We start from the raw sequence: 22695 nt of genomic DNA, 5'->3' as shown, positions 1-22695 counted from the left end.
CATTGCTGATGCACAATTATGTCTACAGCTACACTCACATAATACGTCTGCAGAAAATGTTAATGGAAATCAACAGTACTTGTCAATAGTGACAAAAGCCATAAATTGTATAGTAAATGCAGTGAAGACAACGTATTATATAAAGAAATAGACATGAATAATGTAAGGTTAGTTAAAGTAAATATCACTAAATGTCCAGCATTGTCCCTTCTTGTTAGAAGTGTAATTTTAATCTGGAACATTACAGTATTTCGTAATCTGTAGGTATGGAGCTTCTTGACTCTTTCACTATTGCCGTAAATTGTAGGTATTTAAAAGAAGATACTTCTACTTGTCTCAACTCCCTGATGGCTCCTACATTCTCAACTCCTACAAAGACGAAAAGAACTGCAAGGAAACAAAGGGATCCATCTACCTGGACTCCTGCATAGATGTGGTTCAGGTACAGTTACATTTCCAATGCCTACCCAGTTGAGACACATATTAGAACAGTAGCAGCAGTTTGTTTGTTTATTTATTTATTAGTGCTGTCAGGCGATTAAAAAAAATAATGTAACTAATTACAGGATTTGTAATTAATCTGATTAATCGCATTTTAATATCATACCTGCTAAAGGCCCCCAAATAAAGAATTTGATTTCTAGGACATTACAAAATTGTAGTGCATGACTAATCGATAGAATGCACCGAGAAGAGTAGATTTGAAATCCACATTTTTATTGGTTAAGCGTGCTTTATAAATGAAATTCAAAAGAAAAAAGGCCAAGCACATCAGCAAACCAATTAGACCAGGTGCTTTTCTCAAAAATGCAATACAAATACAGTTACAGGTAGTCGTCGACTTACGACCTATGCAACTTACCCACTACTGATGGGCTGGGCTGCTTGGGAGGCTGTGACGGAGAAATGTATGAATGGCGTATGGAAAAAATGTCCAGCGTTACGTGAACTCTTCTGCTGGATTTGACAGTGACGAAGAACTTGATCAGATTCGAGAGAAAATAGTGAAACTGGCAAAAAACCTCTCCTTGGAGAACTCACGAATGATCACGCTGTATGAAGAACTGATCGCGCTGGAAGAAGAAAGAGTGGAAGAAGAAGAGAGAAGAGAAGCAGAGAAAGAAGAGGAGGAAACAGAAAAAATGTTCACCACCAAAGGCTTGTCAGAAGGCTTTTCCCTGTTAAATAAACTCCGTACACACTTTGAAGAAATGGACATAGAACATAGAAACATTTGTAAGGATTGAACGGATGGCAAACGATGCTTTCCATCCATATCGTGAAATTTATGAGGAGAAAAAGAAACGAACAATTCAGACAAAGCTCACAATGATTATGAAAAGATCGTCTCCCGCTCCCACCAACCCACACGCTGCCCCAGCTGACGATCCGGACGACCCACAGCCAAGAACCAGCGCTGCTGGATTGAATTTTTACTTAAGAGTCGATTTACGACCAAGTCGAGTTACGACCGATCTGTCGGTCCCAATCGCGGTCGTAAGTCGACGACTACCTGTAAATAAAATAAAATTCAGAAATAAATTAAGGCCGAGTCTCAAATAGGCACATAGGCAGACTCTCAATCAAAATGAATACTAAAGCTGACTCAATTCAGCAAATCAATATGAATAGTATAACATGCCTCTAAATAAGGCAACTAAATAGCAAGATGCCAACAGACTTTTCATTTAAAAGTGTAAGCCAACGTTCAACTCTGTGTCTTTGACATGTTTTGCATTTAAATGATACGTTAGGGTGGAGCTGCTTCAGTGATATGAAAATTCTCTTTTACAAAAGGTACAAATAATAATAATAATCTTATTGTTATTATTATTAATAATAATAATAATAATAACGGATTAGATTTATATAGCGCTTTACTGGACACTCAAAGACGCTTTACATCGGATCCATTATTCATTCACTCCTCATTCATACTTGGTGATGGTTAGCTACGTGTGCCACAGCTGCCCTGGGGCAGACTGACGGAGGCGTCACTGCGTTTTTGTTGATAGTCCCGTCTTCATCTTTTTATAAATAAACTTTCTGCCCAAAGGTCCGAGTGGGCTTGCCTCCCTCTCCTGTGTCGCGTTTATCTCTGTTGTCAGTCACTCTGCTTTTGACTAGTGGCGCAGGTAGGAATTGACGTCACTGCAGCCTACGGGTCACTCAATGGGCCAAATTTAAAATGATTGCGCATTGACTTGCCACTTGCAATTAATTGCGTCAATTTTTATAGTACGTTAATTTGCAGCGTAATTAATTAATCGAATTAACGCGTTAAAGTGACAGCCCTATTATTTATTTATTTGTTTATCAGTTTGGCAGAATGTTTGAGGTACCGTGCTGTTTTCTGTTCTTGACACAAGCTCTAAACAGCTTGTTTCCTGCTCAGTAACCACAGTCCAGGGGATTTCAGCATCATTTGTTTGTTTACCATATAATTTGATTGATTACCACATTCCAGACCTTTGAATAAAACTTCTACTACTGTAAATACATTTGCATTTTTACAGGCCCCTGGTGTGTGTGTGTGTTTTTGTGTGTGTGTGTGTGTGTGTGTGTCTGTGTGTGTGTGTGTGTGTGTGTGTGTGTGTGTGTGTGTGTGTGTCTGGTTGTTTCAGGGGCCCGTACACACATATATAGGCATGTTCAATATATAATCAAGAGTGAAATGGTAATTTCCACAAGGGGATTATTAAAGTGTTTTTCTTTTTCTTCTTAAAACGAAAATAATGTGTTCTGTAATCATTTTGTCCGGCCTTGTACCGGTATAAGGTTAATACTGCCAGTAGCCTCCTCTGCTTGCTTCATTGAGGAATTTCATCCAAGGATCAATATCTATTACATATAGTCGATGAATATTTGGGTTTGGTCGGTTCCAAAGCTCAGAAATCCTGATGGAAAATCAAAGAAGAAGATAAGATCAACCTTTATTTGTCCCATTGTCAGGAAATTTTCAAAGGCTTTAACATCCAAACAGGGACTTGAACTCTGGACCCTCAGAATAAAAGTCTGATGCTCTACTGACTGAGCTATCAAGTCTCCAGGACAGTGGTTCTTAACCTGGGTTTGATCGAACCCTAGGGGTTCGGTGAGTCGGTCTCAGGGGTTCAGTGGAGATGGAGGTCAAGACAAAACACCCGACACGATGTGTCAGGGGTTTTTACCGAACATACACGAATCACTGTGTACGTTTGACACATCGTGTCAATTCGTGATGACACGCCACCTGTAGCCATCACTGGCTGCAGGTGATCACGCTACATCGATTAGCCTACCTGTGCTGTATGGGATTTTGCACACTCAGTAGTCGATTTATGCCTGTCATGATGGTACGCCATCATTAGTATTTTAATTCATAGTATCTACAGTATGTTGAGCAAAAAAAGAAAGTGGTCGGAGGAATATGTGCAACGGGCGGCCGTGGCTCAGTGGTATTGCGGGTCAATGATTCAAGATCGACGGTTCGATTCCCGCTCCCGCCGAGTCATTTGTCGTTGTGTCTTTGGGCGAGACACTTTTCTCTCCTTGCCTCAAGTGGGGCACTCGCTGGTGTTTGAATGTTTGTGATTGTTCCGCTGGTGGTCGGAGGGGCCGTAGGCGCAAATTGGCAGCCACGCCTCCGTCAGTCTGCCCCAGGGCAGCTGTGGCTACAGACGTAGTCTACCATCACCAAGTATGAATGAGGAGCGAATGAATAATGGATCCAATGTAAAGCGTCTTTGAGTGTCCAGAAAAGCGCTATATAAATCTAATCCATTAATTTTATTAACGTGAATTTACATGTACTGTGTAACGGGACGTGATGGGAGTCAGTGTTCTGCATGATTTGCAATGTCAAGTTCAGCAACTCTAGTCTCGCACTGGCAAAAATAAAGGAACACTTCCTCAAGCTGCTTGGAAAACAAACAAAACAGACTTTGATGTGAAAATGACATAAGAGTAGCACTTGCCAAGATGAAGCCACTCATATCTGAACTGGTCTCTCAATAACAACAGCAGAAGTCACACTAATTTGCAGGTAGGTCATTTCATGTGAGTTCATGCAACGTCTTGGTTTTGTTCTTTGAAAAAGGTGACATTAATTCACAATTCATTAAATACACTAGTAAAACATATACTGTACTTACATCTTCAACTAATTTTTATTTTATTTTTTTTAACAAAAGGGTTCGGTGAGTGAGCATATGAAACCAGCAGGGTTCGGTACCTCCAGCAAGGTTAAGAACCACTGCTCTAGGAGAAGAGATAGAAATTTCTGATGTGGTTGGTCTGTGGTGGGCATTGCAATAGGCATAGATTTCTGACTATCTCCATGACAACCGTCTATTGGAGTAGTTTCAGTTAGGATTCAGCATGCATGGTAGAACAGAGAGCACAGTAGTCAAATTTAAAATGACCTTCTGACCTTGCAATGGCACAGAGACATGTCTCTGTTAGATCTGATCTGCATTAGTCACTGATCATTGCATCCTGTTGCAGAGAATTGTCTTAAACCCTATTTATCAGATGAATCCCACTTTGTACATATTAGTGATGGCCACCAAAATTAGACATGACTTCTAGCTGGATTATTGCCACTAATTGTAAACAGTCTCAGTAAATCCATTATAACTTTGTTGATTATTGTATATTTGAATATTGTATTTCCAAAAAGGTGATCCATTGTAATGACATTGTGTTTGATTCCATGTGACTCTCCATGTGCAAGTTAAAATGTTATTAATAACATATAGTACTTGTCAAGACTAGTTTTGTCTAGAAAAAATATGTGCAGTTTTATTCATATTTCTAAGTTGATCAGAATTAAGGATGCTCTTATCCATCTTTTATTTTTTTGGGGGGGAAACAGTAAAAATAAAATTATTGTTGTGATATGATGATGATAAAATACTTGGATCACTCGTCTCCTCAGAGTCCTAAGGTGCGCCGCAACGGCTTTGAGCTGAAGATGCAGGACCGCTACAGCCACTTCATGGCTGCAGACAGTGAACCAGAGATGGAGGATTGGGTGATCACATTGAAACAGGCTTTGCTGAGCAGCACAGAGAGCAGCCAGGACAAGAGGAATGGGGCAGAAACAGTGGATTGCCCCCTGGGTGAGTCCACAACTCATGGCCAGATAATCTTCAATCAACCAGTTATTTATAAAGTCTTACTAAATAGCTACTGAACATTCATGGCCCATTTAGTTATTATTATGATAGCGGTATGTTTGATCATCATGGGTCTGAGACTGATTCAGTGAAAATGAGTGTCAGTTACATTTGTTCCCCAGAGACTTCTGTCAATGGTTTCCATATTACAGTGAGGTTTAACACTGACATCTAGAGTTGTTGCTTGTGGAATGTTGGATGTGGTGTCTTGAACATGAATTATTATTATTATCCTCATTTCCTGTCTTTCATTTTTTCCCAAATAGTCTGCTGTGTGTTTACAATGGATTGTTAACTCATTGCCTCCCCTGTGTACAAATACCAACAGTTTGCATATGACTTGCCACCATCTGTGTGGTTTAAAAAGAATTTAGTATCTCTGGACTGTATTGTTCCTGTAGCATATTAGCTTATCTTTGACAGCCACACAAGGCAACACTCAGGGAAATCAGATGAGTGGAGCTTTATTTGTCTTGATTTTCCATAATAGACTGGGTCTTGAGAATGTGTCTCTTGTCTGGTGGAACCTTCCAGAAGAACTGCTGCCCTTGCGACTCGGATAAGCAGATGAAATATAGATCATTCCAGATCCTTTTATAGTTACATATTATTACTGTTCCCTGTTTTATTAGATGATGACACTTCCTGTCAAGATAAAGGTGAGAGCCTGCTGGAGAGCCTAGGGAGGAACTTACACCCTGAACTCATAAAGGTAAGAAGACCGGATTGAATTTTATTTTTATTTGGCGTCGTGCCCGGAGTGTCCCCCGCCTCACGCCCTGAGACTGCCAGGATAGGCACTGGCTACCCCATGACCTGCGGTAGCGGATTAAGCGGGTTGGAAGATGAATGAATGAATGATTCATTCATATTTATTAGGAAACAGAAACATTTAAAATGTCACTTTTCAAAATACGTGTATATATATTTTTTTCTTTAAATCTGTTAGGCCTTGTAGACCAATTTATTAATGTAATTTTTTTGACTGACAGCTTTAGTCAAAATTTCTCATCTTAGCCCGAGACAACTACCAAATCTGATGATGAGGGAGACTGAGACTGTATGGATTGAATAGAGCAGGCCTGAAAGTTCTGAATAGTTCCTATCTGTAAAATATAACACATGATCAGACAACATAACCATTGGTGCTGTGGTTTTAGTGTCTTTCCCCTGGGCTGCTCTAGCACAGCTCTTCACTAGTCTAGATCACTGGAGTCTGTCTGCAGGCTGGTCGCAGTCCCAGCGACTGTGGGAAAGATGATTTGATCACATGATTTTCATGTGATTTGTTTCTTGTTCTGTCTGGGTCTGCTGACTGCTCGTCTCCTGTTCTCCCTGTCGTACTTTTTTTTGTATTTGTATTGTTTGTATGATATAGATGGAACCAGAATGCATCTTACACTGCACAGTACCTGCCTGACACAGTTAATTTAAAACCCATTTCTGTTGCTCTGTGTTTCAGAAATTGAGTAACTTTTCTCAGCCTTACAGTTACATATTGAAATAATTTTAAATAGGATGAGTTTATCAAAAATGGTGAAATAATGATAAAAAAATAAGGTATGTTTCTACAAAAGATCTTGGTTTTGTCTATTATAAGAGAAAATTTGGTCATAAATTAATCATTAAAAATCGTTAATCATTAATTAACTTAATTTTGTATTAATTAGTAAATCAACTGATTAACAATCAATAATACAACAATCATTTAATTATTCCATATCCTGATTTGTACAAAAAATAATGGATCCATTCCTTGTGTGTGTGTGTGTGTGTGTGCCTGTGCGCGTGCGTGTGTGCGCGTGTGTGCGTGTGCGTTTGCATGTGCGTGTAGTATGCCAGGGAAACAGACCAGCTCAATAAGTTCAGCAGGAATGAAGGGAGACAGAAGCTTTTCTCACTGGATCCGGAGACACAGGTAGCTCTTTTTCTGTGTTTTAGTGGTTGTCCAGTTATTTATTCATTCCACTATTGATTCAGACAATTTTCTCCATTACTTTCATCTTTGTATTTGTCCTGTCTCCCTTTGTATCTCTTCTCATATCCTCTTGTTTTCTTTCCCCTGTTTCTTGTATCTAGAGACTGGACTTCTCAGGCATTGAGCCAGAAGTGAAGCCATTCGAGGAACGTTTTGGTCGTCGCATCGCCGTCAGCTGTCACGACTTGACATTCAGTCTTCAAGGCTGTGTTAGCGAGAAAAGCAATAGCGTCCTGACAAACGTATGTCAATAAGATTCACTTCATTTTCTGAGAATGTCTTATCTTGGTTTCTCTTTGTCACTATTCATAGTTTAAATATTTTTTTTAATTATTTCATAGTGTACTCAATTTAAAGTGCTAACAACAGTCCGACATTAACATGACACCATTACTTTGATGCAATTTACACAAAATAATTCAATCTTCAGAAGCTCAGAGATCCTAAATAATTTGATCAGCTATTTCTCTGATCAAGTGTTTCTATTTCATTTAATGTTACATTTGGTTGTTAGTTCTGAGGTGTACTGAAATCATTACGTCTTTTTGATTTCATCTAACATCTAATGTGCACATTCGCATGTCCAGATTGTGTACTGATAGGGTAAGCAACACTTCTAAACCAGAGGAAACATTTCACCTCACAATAGGGATATAATTAACATCTTTTCACGTTGATGTCAGATGTCATTGCTGCATGAGAGTTAAGTTATGCTGCAAAATGTTTTCAAAATGAGTTGTTGTTTTTTAAAGTATATCTCATCAAAGATGATTGAGTTTGAAAAGAGATTGAGGGGTAGGCATGTGGCAAATGGCCACGTGCTGGAATTCAACCTACAGCCTCTTGCCCTTCAAAACCACTGCCCTATCTGCACCTCACATGTCTCCAACTTTTTTAGTTTGTTAGTTTAGTTAATTTGAAAGGGGACAATGCAATTTCATAAAACACATGATTACACATGGTTAAAAAAGCCAGAATAAGCCAGAAGGCTAGTTTTCATCTGTAGTCCCCTGGCCATGATGTATAAAAAGCAGTGAAAGCAGTAAAGTACATCTACATCTACAATATAATAAAAACATACATATTCAAACACTTAATGTACAATTAAAAGAGAATAAAATTTAGATGAATTTTGCAGCATTACATAGTAGTGAAGCTGTGTAGGTGCTTTGTGGCCAAGGATTACATTCAAGTTCCTTTCTGCACCGGGCTGAGTAGATGACTGTTTAGTTGTCAATAATATGACCAGATACCCTTGAAATATGAAGGGTGAGCAGTGAAAAGACTGCCCCGAAATGTTTCTATGTACTTTACTTTTACCCAAAATTCACCAGCATCCTCGTCCTCTTCAGTGCCACTCAAGACAATATATCATAATCTCTCCACCTATATGTTTGAATAAGCTCACTTGAAAACCTCACGCTGTCACGCTTCTTAACTTCACTCACTACCTGTCAATCAAGCGCCCAACCAATCATGGTGCCCAACCAATCACGACGCATCTGCCAGAAGGAATTACGTGAACAATATGATATAAGGCATCGGGCAGCGAGGCTTTTTGTTGCGGTTATGCTTTTTGTCCACACGACAACGCAGATATCTGGGACGAAAAGTGAAGGTCAAAGTGAAGTTTTTTGAAAACGCGTTGTTGTGTGGATGCTGTAAGTGAAACTTTTTCTATTCGGTGGGCGTCTCCCTGCAATGAAAACCGCTGTAACTTAAGTGTGTGTGACCCATGTCTATAGTATGTACACATGGGCGGAGTTAAAACCGGCTATTTTCTGTGTGTGTGGGTGTGTGTGTGTGTATACTGCATATGTGTGAAAGCATTTAGAGTTAAACAAAAGTAATTTCCCTACTGCCATCACTAAAATGTACATGTTCTGCATACTTCCTTATTTTGCTGACATTTTTATTCAAAGGCTTTTCAGCAAAATGCCACACACTTCAAACTAATGCCAACTGATATTTTAGCATCCAGTAGATGTCATACTAGAGCAAATGAAGCCTCATGAAGCGTTATCCAAAAGCTGTTGAGTCGATCCACTGGACGTTAAGAAAGTTCTTGTAGACGATTCGTCTCTCATCCAAGAGACTTCTTCAGTTCTTCAGTTCAGTTTTGGATGACCTGGATGACTGAGAACCTACACAGACATCTCATGAAGCGTTGAACCGCAGTGAACCGATTGGGATGAAACGCTTCAATGGTTCATGGGGCTTCATCTGCCCATCAGAAACTATACATGGACCTCCCAGTTAACATAATTTGAGAGTGTCGAAACTGTTCCAACAATTTTCATATTTCGGAGCAGAGAGTCCAAACAGCAGGAACGACACAGAAAACGGCCACAAATTCTGAGTGAAACTAGCTGGCTAGCATGAACAGTCTGTCCAGCTATGGTTTGCATTTGGAATGGGACAATCAATGTAGTATCCAAAATGTTCCTCAGGCATCTTTAAGTAACTATAGTTCTGTTCATGTAGTCAGCTAACAGAATTATCACTTCTCTAAAATTTCTTTTCCGCTTGCTCTTTTGACAGGTGCCTCTTCCTTTAACGTTAGTTCCTTTCCCAATCTCACGAATAGTTAGCTTTCTTTCTACGGTTAGCTTGCTAACATTCATCTATGGCTTCACAATGCCCGCCCAGCGCAATCCATATATTTGCCAACACAAAGTTGTTACGTCACCTCGTTGATTTTGACTATGTTGGGTGCGCTTGGTTTATAATACCAATACATTTGTTGTCATATGTTTGATATGAAGTCTGATATTGTTTTATTTTGAAATTTCCACGAGTTCCCGCTAGTTCTATATTTACAGTATACGTATATCATGTTTATCTGTCTGGAAGCAATTATACTCGACCAAAAGAGGATAAGATGACTGATGGTGCTCGATTATGTACTTGAATTGAATAAAATATCAGAAGTTTATTTTTTTTATCTAAAGGAGAAGTATGCTTGACTTAGACAAGGTCGTCAGCTTTTGAAGGAAGTTCTATAATTATGAAAATTCATGTTTTCCAATTTATTAGAGGAGAATTAAGGTGAACCTATTCATATTTATGTTTTGGAAAAGGGGCAAATTATTTTTCCCATCCATCCTTTTTTTCCATAGACTGACTGCTTTACTATTTACTGATATCCCAGTATAAATAGAAATCATTCTGAAATAAACCCCTCATGTAATCTTGGAAATACCTATAATATTGATTTTTCCAAGTCTGACTGACTACTGACTAATGAGGTTTCATGAGCTCAGGCTAAACTTTTTTTTTTTTCAATCCTCGTAACTAAAAGTCATGTAAACTGAAAAGAATACAACCACCGTGGTGGATGCAGCAAGTTAATGTATTAACCCCTTTGTATGCACAAGATACCGATACATCCACTCTTCTACAGGGGAGGTCAAATATGACCCCACAGACTGATTTTCTTCAACAGCTTCGAAATGAAAAGTTGCAATACATTCATATTCCAGGTATTTGCAATAAAACAAGTTTTTTTAGATGAAACCATTTGAATTATTTATTTTTTCATTGAAAAATGTCTGCATCTGTCACAAACTACTTGCTTCTGGCTGTGGCCGTTGCACACAGGGGTACTGCATTTGACACAGCAATCAACAGTTTTGCGATCTTTCTTTCTGGGACACAACCTGCACTTCTGCTGGCGATGTGTGTCTGTTTCCTGCAGATGGGTTGCAGCAGTCTTTGTCATTTTGAACTTTTCTATTGCGGTGTAGGCTGGTAGGTTCGGAGTATGTCCAGTTGATTTCTCATGTGAGCCCTGTAAAGTGTATAGGCATTCAGAGCGGCGACGTCGATCATGTTATACCAGAGCATCATGGGCCATTTTGCGTCTGGCGTTTGCAAGTGTAGTTGCTAACAGTTGGGAACAGGGGTGTGAATGCCCGTCATCCTGCTGGAGGCTCGGGTTGTGTGTCTGGAGGCGGTTCACGGGGCTGCTGAAGTCGGCTTCTGGGTGGAGAGCTTGCTGACGCTGGGTGTGTTGATTGGAAAGTTCCAGCAGAAGTGAATGATGGACAACAGATGTCTGAGTGGTATACTAAAAGTGACTAAAAAGTAAAGGTTCATCCGAAAATCCATCACTGGACATGTCCAGAGGAGAGATAGTGAATATATTGGTAGAAGGATGCTGAGTTTTGAACTGCCAGGCAGGAGGCCTAGAGGAAGACCAAAGAGGAGGTTTATGGATGTAGTGAAAGAGAACATGAAGGTAGTCGATGGTAAAGAAGAGGATGAAGAAGACAGGGTTAGATGGAGGCAATTGATTCGCTGTGGCGACCCCGGAAGAGAAAAGCCGTTAGGAAAAGAATGTGTGACCTCGCTCGTGGTCTGTAAACTGTAATTTCTTTAAAATAATTCATTATGTTTAAAAAATGAATATGGCTTCATGTCACAGACATATTTTATGTGGAACACGTGGAATATGACTATATTACAAGCTTTTATTTTTAAGCTGCTGAAGGTAAACAACCAATGGGGTCATGCCTGACCCCACAAGTGCATCTAAGGGTTAAATATCATGTGCTTTTAATATACAGGAAATGACTCAAGGAAGATTATAAATATAACCCCTGACTGATGTGTTCCAGTCTAATGTGCTCCAGTCTGAAAACCCTCTGCTCACCTGTTCCAGGTGGAGCCGTTCTTTATCAGCCTCGCTCTTTTTGATGTTTCAAAGAGCTGTAAGATCTCAGCAGACTTCCACGTGGACATGAACCCGGCCTGCGTCAGGGAAATGTTGACCGATGCCTCAGGCCAACAGTCTCCCTTGTCTGCCTCAGAGGATGGAGGAAGAGTCGTATTGAACGGAGATTCGGAGAAAGGAAACGTCCTGCCTGTTCTTCAGAGGGTGGAAGAGGCTCTGCTGCGCTTCCCAGCACAGGTAGGAACTCGTCTGCTGTCAGAAGTTAGTTGGATTGTGGAAATGAATAATAAAAGCCGACAGTTTCTCTTACTCCCAGATGCCCTCCTTTGTTGTAATCCTCACCTCCATCACTAATAATAACAATAATAATAATAATAATAATAATAATAATAATAATGGCAGCTCTCAGCTCTTTGGTGATTGATACTGAAATGACAGAGCAGGCATTTAAAATCAAGACCACAGCAGTGAAACAAATTCATCTGTGTTACTTGCACCATTCACATTGGATCACTCACAATCCAGGCATGTTGCACCACATATGGAAGGTCTTTATCTAAATCAGGGGTGTCAAATTAATTTACACCACACATCAGCATAACGGCTGTCCTCAAAGGGCCAAATGTATCTAATAAATGAAACTAAACGTAACTTAATGTAATGTAAAATAAATGCAACTACTCCTTGATGTTACAAACATTACTGTTGCACAGAAAAAATATGTTTGACACATGTGATCTAAATGAAGAACTAGATTACCATATTTTACACACACACTAACACACACACACACACACACACACACACACACACACACACACACACACACACACACACACACACTCACACACACACTCAGATTTACTGGGATAACTGGTCATTTTTACACGGATACTGAGACAAACGATACAAACGAGGCAGACTGTCTACCTCTAGTCTGCTATTATGGCTCAGATCATGGTTTGCTTTTGGTGCATTGGGTGTTTTCCAAGAAGCGAGCTTCTGCTGCTCATTACTCTCTACTACATCAGCAGATTCAAGAGGCCGCAGCCCTCGCTCCAGTTTATTACATAACTATACAAATTTGACTTTCCACAAATCTTAAATATTTTTTTCTCTTAACACTGCGAATAAGCACTAGCAGAGAACAACGTTGAAATGTTGAATTGCATGTCTTTTGTACCCGTATTGTGCAAAGACTACAATCTTGATATCCCTATCAAATCATAATACAGTGCGCCCTCGTTCCTCGTGGGTGACGTGTTCCAACCACACGGAATTGACAAATTCCGCGATAGAATGACAAACTATTTATCTTAGTATTTACGGTAATTTAAATGTTATGAACCCTTCCCATACTGATATTAAACCACCTTCTGTCTGTATTACCTTTTCCTACACTCTTATCGACTGTTTAAAGCACTTTTGTGTCTCACGTAAGTCCGGATGCCGTCAGCCAATAGAATTCGTGTAAGGTATCATGTGACTGCCTCCCAAAAATCTGCGATGGGGTGAAGTCTGAGCGTTGATGCGTGAATGCGCAAGGGCGCACTTTAATACTGAAAACCAGAAGCAGAGGTTTGTAGTTACTGAAAACGGTTTCCCACGGCCCCGGACAGACACATCTAGAAACATTGGTAATAGATGTGAGATCATCAATTTACTGATGACTACATTTTGTGATCCACAATGGGGGGAGCCGATGATTCAACTAGTCCCTCCGTTGTGTCTTAATTTGAAAGTCTTGATTTCCTGTTAAACAATATGGTTTCATGTAAATGGGATTCCATTCTGTGAATCGACACTAAGAGGTTACAAGCTGTCTAACAGGCCAAAAATAGACGTCAGCACTTTGTGGTTTTCCTGTGTGACTTTGAGCAACGAGCAGCCAGCTCCCTGCTCTCTCCTCTTCATGAAGCAAACCCGAAGTCATTTAGAGGTGGATTAGTTTGAGTAGCAAATAACAAACCAATGAAGGGTTTTTTCTGTGCAGGTTCATTTTTCTTTCATGTTCTGTCCTCTCTGTTCTCCAAACTAAAAAAGTCCTTAAAAGAAGATATTGGGGAATAAGCCAGTCTTTTAATACACATTATGATGCTAATCTTAGTAACTTCCTGTTATGATTTCCAAAGGAACCAGGCACGAGAGTCCAAAAGTCAAAATCCAAATACTTTAATCAGTCATTTTTCAAAATCAGGACAAGACCAGAACAGATAAGGCAAGGCAAACTCGTGGTCATACAAAAAGCTGTCGAGGAATACAGTAACAATTGGCATACGAGATACTCTGCTCAAACGAATACTGAATACGCTGTGACAGCGCTGAACAGAAGTGAAGTGCCTTAACTACACAGACCAGGGTGCTAAATTAGTCTGAGATGGAACTAATAACAAACTAATTAGCCAATCCATGTTTAGTTCCTCCCATAGTTAAATACCAAACAAAACAATCAAGGAAAACAAACCACGTGCAACAAATCACTAAAAGTGGCAGTAACAAAACAGAAAAGTACATGAACTGAACCCATGAAATAAAATACCAAAGCAAGACAGACAAAGACCATCACAGTAACCCACCCCCAAGAAAACGCCTCCTGGCGTTTTCATCTCCCGGGCAATGGATGGTCCCTGTGAAACTCTCTGATCAGACTCCAAGATGAAACGTGAAGGAACCCAACTTCAATGTTCCGGTCCGTACTCCTCCCAATTGATGAGGTACTGGACTCCCCTCCCCCGGCGACGGCAGTCCAAGATAGCATGCACTGTGTAGGTCTCACTCCCGTCGATGACTCGGGGGTGGTGAGGGGTCTGGACCAGAACTTAGGTGGTGGGTTACAACTGGCTTTATTCTGGAAACATGAAATGTGGGATGTATCTTGCGCATGGTTGGCTGCAGTCTGTTTAACAGTCGTGGGGCTAATCACACGAACAATGGGAAAAGCTTACGAGTACCCCCGCGGACAGGAATGTCCGTGGCAGACAGCCACACTCTTTGTCCCACCCGATAGGTGGGGGCAGGCCTGAGTTTTCGGTCAGCCAGCCATTTCATCCGTGCCGCTGCTCTCAAAAGAGACTGACAGGCTACCGTCCAGGTACATCGGCAGCGTCTAATGAAGGCCTCTGCTGACGGCATCACAACTGCCTCCTCCTGGCTAGAAAATAGCGAAGGCTGATACCCCGGACAACATTCAAAAGGGGGACAAGTTAGAAGGAGTGGATGTATGACTTATTGGCGTACTCGGCTCAGGGTAATTGCTGGCTCCAAGAGTACAGGTTCCTAGCACAGAGACACATAAGAACTGTTTCAATGCACTGGTTTGCCCGTTAGATTGGGGGTGTTAACCGGAAGTGAGACTGACGGAGGTGACTAGAGAGTTGCAAAACGCCTTCCAAAACTTAGCAGTAAACTGAGGACCACCATCCGAAACAATATCAGAAGGAATTCCATGTTGTGTTGTATGAGAAAGGAGCAGCTTCTTGTGCGGAAGGGAGTTTGGTCAATGTAATAAAATGGACGGCTTTGGAGAACCTGTCCACTATGGTAAGTATGGTGTTATGATGATTGGATGGACATAGACCAGTAATGAAATCTAGGGAAATGTGGGACCATGGGCGATGAGGTGTGGATAGTGGTTGGAGCAGACCAGAGTGGTGCTGATAAGAATCTTTACCTTGGACACAGACTGAGCAGGCCCTGGATGACACGACAGTCATGAAGCATGACCCCACTCTAGAACCTTCTCACGCATGGTAATTGTCACAAACAAACAATTTACAGGACAGTTGCTAGGAGCACCCCCATCCCCTTGGGCTGCTTTCACCTGATCCTCAATGTCCATAGACACAGCACTGGCGAAGACCACGGGATGGTGTCATCTGAAGGACGGGCTCCTTCCTGCTCGTAACGTCGGAACAGAGTGTCAAGCTTGACGTTCTTGTCCCCTGGACGATAAGTGAGATGAAAGTTGAACCGAGCAAAAAATATAGCCCACCTGGCTTGACAAGGGTTGAGTCTCTTGGCTATTTGGAGGTATTCCAGGTTCTTGTGGTTGGTCCACACCAGAAATGGATGTTGAGCACCCTCTAGCCAATGTCGCCACTCCTCCAAGGCCAACTTGACTGCCAGCAGTTCCCGGTTGCCGATATCATAATTCTGTTCAGCTGGGCTAAGGCGGCGATAGAAGATGGCACATGGGTGAACCTTATTGTCTAAATGTGCCCTCTGAGAGAGAACTGCCCCAACCCCCACATCCGAGGCATCAAATTCATTGTTACCAATGAATTGGACCTCTGGGTCTGGGTGGATGAGACGTGAAACTCACATTTCTCAGCCTTGAAAAACAGCCGATTCTCCAACAGTCTTTTAAACACCCGTCTGACGTGTTCATTGTGGTCCTCTGTGGACTTAGAAAAGATCAAAATGTCGTCCAGATAGACAAACACAAAGTGGTTTAACATGTCCTGAAGTACATCATTAATGAGAGCTTGAAATGTTGCTGGAGCGTTAGACAACCCGAACGGCATCACCAGGTACCCCGAATGCCCTGTTGGTGTGTTGAATTAGTCTAAATTACTCTCAAGCGGAACTAATGACAAACTAATTAAATATGGGAGGAACTAAACACCTAAATACCAAACGAAACAATCAAGGTAAACAAACCAGGTGCAACAAATCATTAAATGTGGCAATAACAAAACAGAAAAGTACATGAACTGAACCCATAAAATAAAATACAAAAGCAAGACAGACAAAGACCATCACACTTCCTGCTTTCTTCCAGTGTATTTTCTCAGTGACCAACCCCCATGCAGATATTTTCCTGGTGGCCCGTGTGGAGAAAGTGTTACAGAATGGTATAACTCACTGCTCCGAGCCGTACATGAAGACCTCCGACATTAACAAGGTCTGCATTCCACCTCTTTCACAAACAACACAAATTATATCAGCAAGTTTTCCACTCTGACACAATTTCTGCACTTTTTTTCTGTTTCCATCTCCACAGACTGCTCAAAAGGTGCTCAAAGCTGCAAAGCAGACATGTCAACGCTTGGGCAAGTACAGGATGCCATTTGCCTGGGCAGCTAAGTAAGACATGAACAATATTAACTAATAATTAATCTATTTGGATCAGCTTTAAATCTGCATAAATTTATGCACGAGAGGGAATCATTTAAGGTAGTATTTGATTAAAGTGCATTTGTATCATGGATACTGTGACTTCTATATGTTTGCAATACATGAGCACTTCATGCACACAGGGTTTTGAGTCACTGCTGCACTTCATCTTTCTTGGGTTTGAGAAAAAATTCATCAAGGCCTCCTGGAGAGAAACTGTGCCACAGGAGGAACAATTCTAGAGGTCATCATACAGCCACATGATTGCTCCCCCTTTCCCTGTTCCTGTAAGTCAAACTGATTTAATAAACAATCAGTAGTGGCTGAAAGTCAATGGCATTCATGTAACAAAATCAAGACATTAAAAGTAATATGGCACATAAGTTAAACGGGTCTTATTATGAAAAACAGATTTTTTCATAATAAGTCTCTACATATACATAGTGGTCCTCTCTAACCCGACCAAATCCTAGAATCTGAAAAACAAACGCTTCCTGCATCAATAGATATATGGAATCTTTTGGATTCCTGGCTGGACAGAATTAAAACAATCGTATTCATAAGGCACCGGACCTTACGTCATCTCCGGGCATATTAATAGAGTAAATTGACCTATCCTGAGTCATATTTGATTGTCCACCCGGATGTAGACGTGGTCATCCCCAAGGGGGAGTTCGTTCAGGCTACGGTAACGGTGTGTGGTAACGGCCTGGCTCAGAGCTACACGCTAAAAGTTCCTCACAAAAAGTTGAAATCAGCTAGCATTCGGCTAACTAGTTAGCTCCACTCCAGTCAGGTGTGCGTGTGTGTGTGTTTGTGGGGGGGGCGGGTCGTGTTCAGATTACGGGAGCAGTGTGTAGCAATGACCTGGCTCAGAGCTAAGCACTGAAAGTTCCTCGCAAGCTTTTGAAATCAGCAAGCATTTGGCTAACTAGTTAGGTCCACCTTAGTCATGTGTATGTGTGTGTGCGCGCATGTGCGTGTGTGGTTCATAATCAGGTTACGGTACCAGTGTGTGATAATGACCTGGCTCAGAGCTACACAATGAAAGTTCTTCACAAGCTGTTGAAGTCAGCTGACATTTGGCTAACTAGTTAGTGCTGCTTCAGTCAGGTGTGTGTGTGTGTGTGTTTGTGTGTGTGTGTGTCTGTGTGTGTGTGTGTGTGTGTGTGTGTGTGTGTGTGTGTGTGTGTGTGTGTGTGTGTGTGTGTGTGTGTGTGTGTGTGTGTGTGTGTGTGTGTGTGTGTGTGTGATACTGGGCTATCCCTAGTATCAGCTCCCATGTTATCCACGATCTCTCATTGTCCATGACGATTGTGGGTATTCAATCGAAGATATTGGGGCCCACAGCTCACTTTGTGGCAAGACATTTCAAATACAGTGTACAGTATTTTCGTCACTATAAGGCGCACCTAGAAGCCTATAATTTTTTCAAAAAACTTCAGTGCGCCTCATAGTCCAATGCGCCTTATATATGGATTAATATTGGTTAAAAACAAGATTGCTGAAAAAAAGCCAGCACTCTGGCTGGTAGTCTGGCCGGACTATTCCCCCTGACTACGGGCAGTTTTCTGGCATTTAATTAATCACTTGCAGCATTATAGAACTTACAATATTGGCCCAAATATAAGACGACCCTGATTATAAGACAACCTCCTCTTTTTCAAGAGTACAGTTTGAAAAAAGACTTTTTGAACACCAAATTTAATTTTTATAAAGAAAATAATTAAAGTACATCTGAAACAAATGATTATAACAATATATATTCGAGAGAAAAAGCATGTTATTTTGCCTCATTCAAATCATGCAAAAAATGTCTTAATATCTGAACATTCAAATATGTAAACTAAAGTGCAATCACATTTGTAAATGAATGGTGAGTGGCACCAACCTTGATACCATCCGAGAACCGACCCACTTTTCTCCAGATTGTCGCTAGGTTTCTCCATTTTCTGTTATCTCCTCTCTAATTTTCTGTTTTCTTTCTTATCGCTATATTTTATTTTTCTTCTTCCTGTTACCGCTATTTTTAGTTTTCTTCTTCATGACAGGGGTTCGCTTTGGCCTTGGGAATTAAGTTCAGCATTCGCTTTAAAGATATCTGGTGCCATCTAGCGTTATGAATGGGTACAATGTCTAGACCCCAAATGTAAGACTTTTTCAGTCGTATTTCAATGCAAAAAACACCGTCTTATATTTGGGCCAATACAGTAATTTCTTCATGACGGACTTGGTTTTTTTTATGGGAGAACAGCCTCCGTGTAACATATATCGCTAAGTTGTGGCACCCGGCTAAAGAAAAAAAAACACACGGTACTTTACTAAAAATAAACATCACGATAATGTAGCAAAACATAGGGAATTTTCAACAATTCTATTAATAAAGTTTGACTGACTGACTTATCTCAGTATTTCTCAACCACTGTCCTGTCAGAAATCTTTTTCTTTCGGCTTTAGGGGTCGCCACAGCAAATCGATTGCCTCCATTTAACCCTGTCCTCTGCATTCTCTTCTCTCACACCAACTACCTTCATGTCCTCTTTCACTACATCCATAAACCTCCTCTTTGGTCTTCCTCTAGGCCTTCTGCCTGGCAGTTCAAAACTCAGCATCCTTCTACCGATATATTCACTATTTCTACTCTGGACATGTCCAAACCATCTCAGTCTGGCCTCTCTGACTTTATCTCCAAAACCTCTAACATGTGCTGTTCCTCTGATGTACTCATTCCTGATCCTATCTGTCCTGCTCTCTCCCGAAGAGAACCTCAGCAACTTCATCTCTGCTACCTCCAGCTCTGTCTCCTGTCTTTTCCTCAGTGACACTGTCTCAAGACCAAACAACATCCCTGGTCTCACCACAGTTTTGTACACCTTTCCATTCATTTTAGCTGAAACTCTTCTATCACACATCACACCTGACACTTTTCTCCACCCATTCCATCCTGCCTGTACATGCTTCTTCACCTCTTTTCCACACTCTCCATTGCTCTTGACTGTTGATCCTAAGTACTTAAAATCCTCCACCTTCTTGATCTCTTCTCCCTGTGACTTCACTCTTCTACTTGGGTCCCTCTCATTCACACACATGTTCTGTTTTACTGCGGCTTACCTTCATTCCTCTCCTTTCCAGGACAAACCTCCACCTCTCTAGCTTCTCCTCCACCTGTTCCCTACTCTCACTACAGATCACAATGTCATCTGCAAACATCATAGTCCATGGAGATTACTGTCTAACCTCATCTGCCAGCCTGTCCATCACCATAGCAAACAAGAAGGGGCTCAGCTGATCCCTGATACAGTCACACCTCCACCTTGAACTACTCTGTCACACCTACAGCACACCTCACCACTGTCTTACAGTCCTCATACATGTCCTGCACCTCTCTAACATGCTTCTCTGCCACTCCAGACTTCCTCATACAATACCACAGTTCCTCTCTGGGCATCCTGTCATAAGCTTTCTGCAGATCTACAAAAACACAATGCAGCTCCGTCTAGCCTTCTCTATGAGAATACATGCAGACAACAACAAAAAAGAAATAATTAATTGCTGTGTACTTTAAACTATCAACAACATAGCACCATTTGAAACATGTATGCAGAGATTCAAACAAAACTAACAACCGTTGTCTGTACATCTATGTTTCTATTAGAGCATGTGATTCTTGGAAAAAACAAGAGAATTATTACTTTACAACCTTTTTAGTATCAAACTTCAATTTCTTTTTTCCTTGTACTGATTCTGCCCGATCCCTGGAGTCTGCCTTTTTCCTGGCCCTCATCAGATTTTCTTGCCTGTTTGGACTATTATCTGATATTCTAAACTTCTTCTTCTTCTTTTCCTTTCGGCTTTTCCCTTCAGGGGTCGCCACAGCGAATCAATTTCCTCCATCTAGCCCTGTCCTTTGAATCCTCTTCTCTCACACCAACTACCTTCATGTCTTCCCTCATTACATCCATAAACCTCCTCTTTGGACTTCCTCTAGGCCTCCTGCCTGGCAGTTCAAAACTCTGATATTCTAAACTGCTTTGAATTAAATACGAACATAGATTCTGCATCTGCTCTCTATCCTAATGTGCTTTTTGGGTTACATCTTCTAGTTTTATCAGAAGCATAACAGCAATCTCAATATTGCATCTGCGTATTAAATGTTTTCTTATTTATTTCAAGAGACAAAAAATTGATCTTTAAATGTGAGAATTGAACAAATAGGCACAAGCCTTGTAGTGGGTGGAATCTGACCTCAAGATCAAACTGGAGGGAGAATGCTTGAGGGCCTCCGTGATGATCTATATATGGACTTCTTGTGATAAATTTTCCTGATAAGGATGATGTGACATTTATCTCAAAACAAAGAAAGATGAAGCGCAGCAGGGAACTATGCTGTTGTTAGTAGTAGTTGTTATTGTTGTTGTGTCCAGATATCACTTGTCCAGTTGTCACCCAGCTACTTGACCTTTTCTTCAGTCTGGCATGTGTTCATGTTGATATTCAGTTTTTTTTACACAAGACAACTTTGTAGCCACATGTACTCTTTTTCTAGGCAGGTTTTCAAAGATGGTCAGGGAAGCCTGGACATGGATGGGAAGTTTTCTCCTCTCTTCCGGCAGGACAGCAGCAAAATATCCAGCGATGACATGATTAAGCTGCTGACTGACATAAGGAAGTGAGTGATCACCACTCATGGTTATTAATTGAATGCCTTGGTAAATTAAGGCTTTTTTGATTGTAAATACCTTTTCTTTTGATGTTACTTAATTTTCATCATTAGACCTGAGAAGAGTAAGCTTCAGATCATCCCTGGACAGCTGAATGTCACCATTGAGTGTGTCCCACCTGACTTCTCAAGTATGTTTATATTTTAAAACTCACTCTTTCATACAATGTATCTTTGTGGAACAACCCTAACACCCCCCCCCATACACACATAATATTAGTTAAAGGAGACTGAGCTGGTGAAACATAGTTGTCTCGCCAAAAACTCTGAACACATTCTTTCTTTTCTGCCTTTCATGCAAAAAGTTTTCAGAGACAATATTTTATTGTAGTTAATTTATTTTGGAAACATGTTTTGGAATTTTTGAAAACATAGATAAAGAACTCATCCAAAGAACAAGGTGAATGAGGAAACAATTATTTATTCAAGTACTGCATTAGGTTTGCAGATCAAGACATAAATCATTTATCCCGACCCCAAAGGTATTTTTCTTTTCTGGTTCACCCTAAATTTTCATCTTCAAAGAGTATTCAGCTGCTAACTGAGGTCTATGTGTATAATTAAACATTTTTTAAATTACATTATTATTTTACATTACATGCTGTATATAAATTGTGTCTCTCACCTGTATTGTCAAAACAGGGGTTTAGATTGAAGTTTGGGCTACATTGATAATAGAAATCAGTAATCTAATAATATTTCAAGAATAATATTTAGTGTAGTGTTGAGTTGTAATGTGAGATCATCTCTATCACTGAACACAATTTTTTAAGTTCAGTGGTATCTCTACTTACAAAATTAATTGGTTCTGGAAGAAATTTCGTAAGTAGAAAATTTCGTAAGTAGAGAAACGTTTTCCATGTAAATACCCTAATCCGTTCCAAGCCCCCCAAAATTCAGACATAAATGTTTTATAAAGCATAAAAATTCAACAAAACATGTCACAATTACATGTTACAATTGGATTATTACACAGTATGAGAGTTGTGCATAATGTACAAAACAAAGTATAAAGAATAAAAATGATTGTCATTTACCTTTTAACTGC

At 40.5% G+C, this 22695-nt stretch overlaps 1 protein-coding gene across 6 annotated transcripts in view; it reads left to right on the top strand.

Moving 5' to 3' along the window:
* The window catches only part of dock11 (dedicator of cytokinesis 11), a 90468-nt gene that overhangs the window by 20257 nt on the left and 47516 nt on the right, over positions 1-22695 (top strand). For all 6 annotated transcript variants that reach the window (XM_068308698.1, XM_068308695.1, XM_068308697.1 and 3 more), the window contains exons 7-16: positions 308-442; positions 4919-5102; positions 5792-5871; positions 6994-7077; positions 7239-7379; positions 11801-12049; positions 16593-16715; positions 16815-16897; positions 21474-21596; positions 21702-21778. In XM_068308698.1, coding sequence (XP_068164799.1) covers positions 308-442; positions 4919-5102; positions 5792-5871; positions 6994-7077; positions 7239-7379; positions 11801-12049; positions 16593-16715; positions 16815-16897; positions 21474-21596; positions 21702-21778 — 1279 coding nt within the window. The remainder of the gene's footprint in view (positions 1-307; positions 443-4918; positions 5103-5791; positions 5872-6993; positions 7078-7238; positions 7380-11800; positions 12050-16592; positions 16716-16814; positions 16898-21473; positions 21597-21701; positions 21779-22695) is intronic.

The sequence above is a fragment of the Antennarius striatus genome, chromosome 23, assembly GCF_040054535.1.
Source record: "Antennarius striatus isolate MH-2024 chromosome 23, ASM4005453v1, whole genome shotgun sequence".
NCBI lineage: Eukaryota > Metazoa > Chordata > Actinopteri > Lophiiformes > Antennariidae > Antennarius > Antennarius striatus.
Note: the sequence above shows the minus strand (reverse complement) of the source record. Positions and strands in the feature narration are given on the sequence as shown.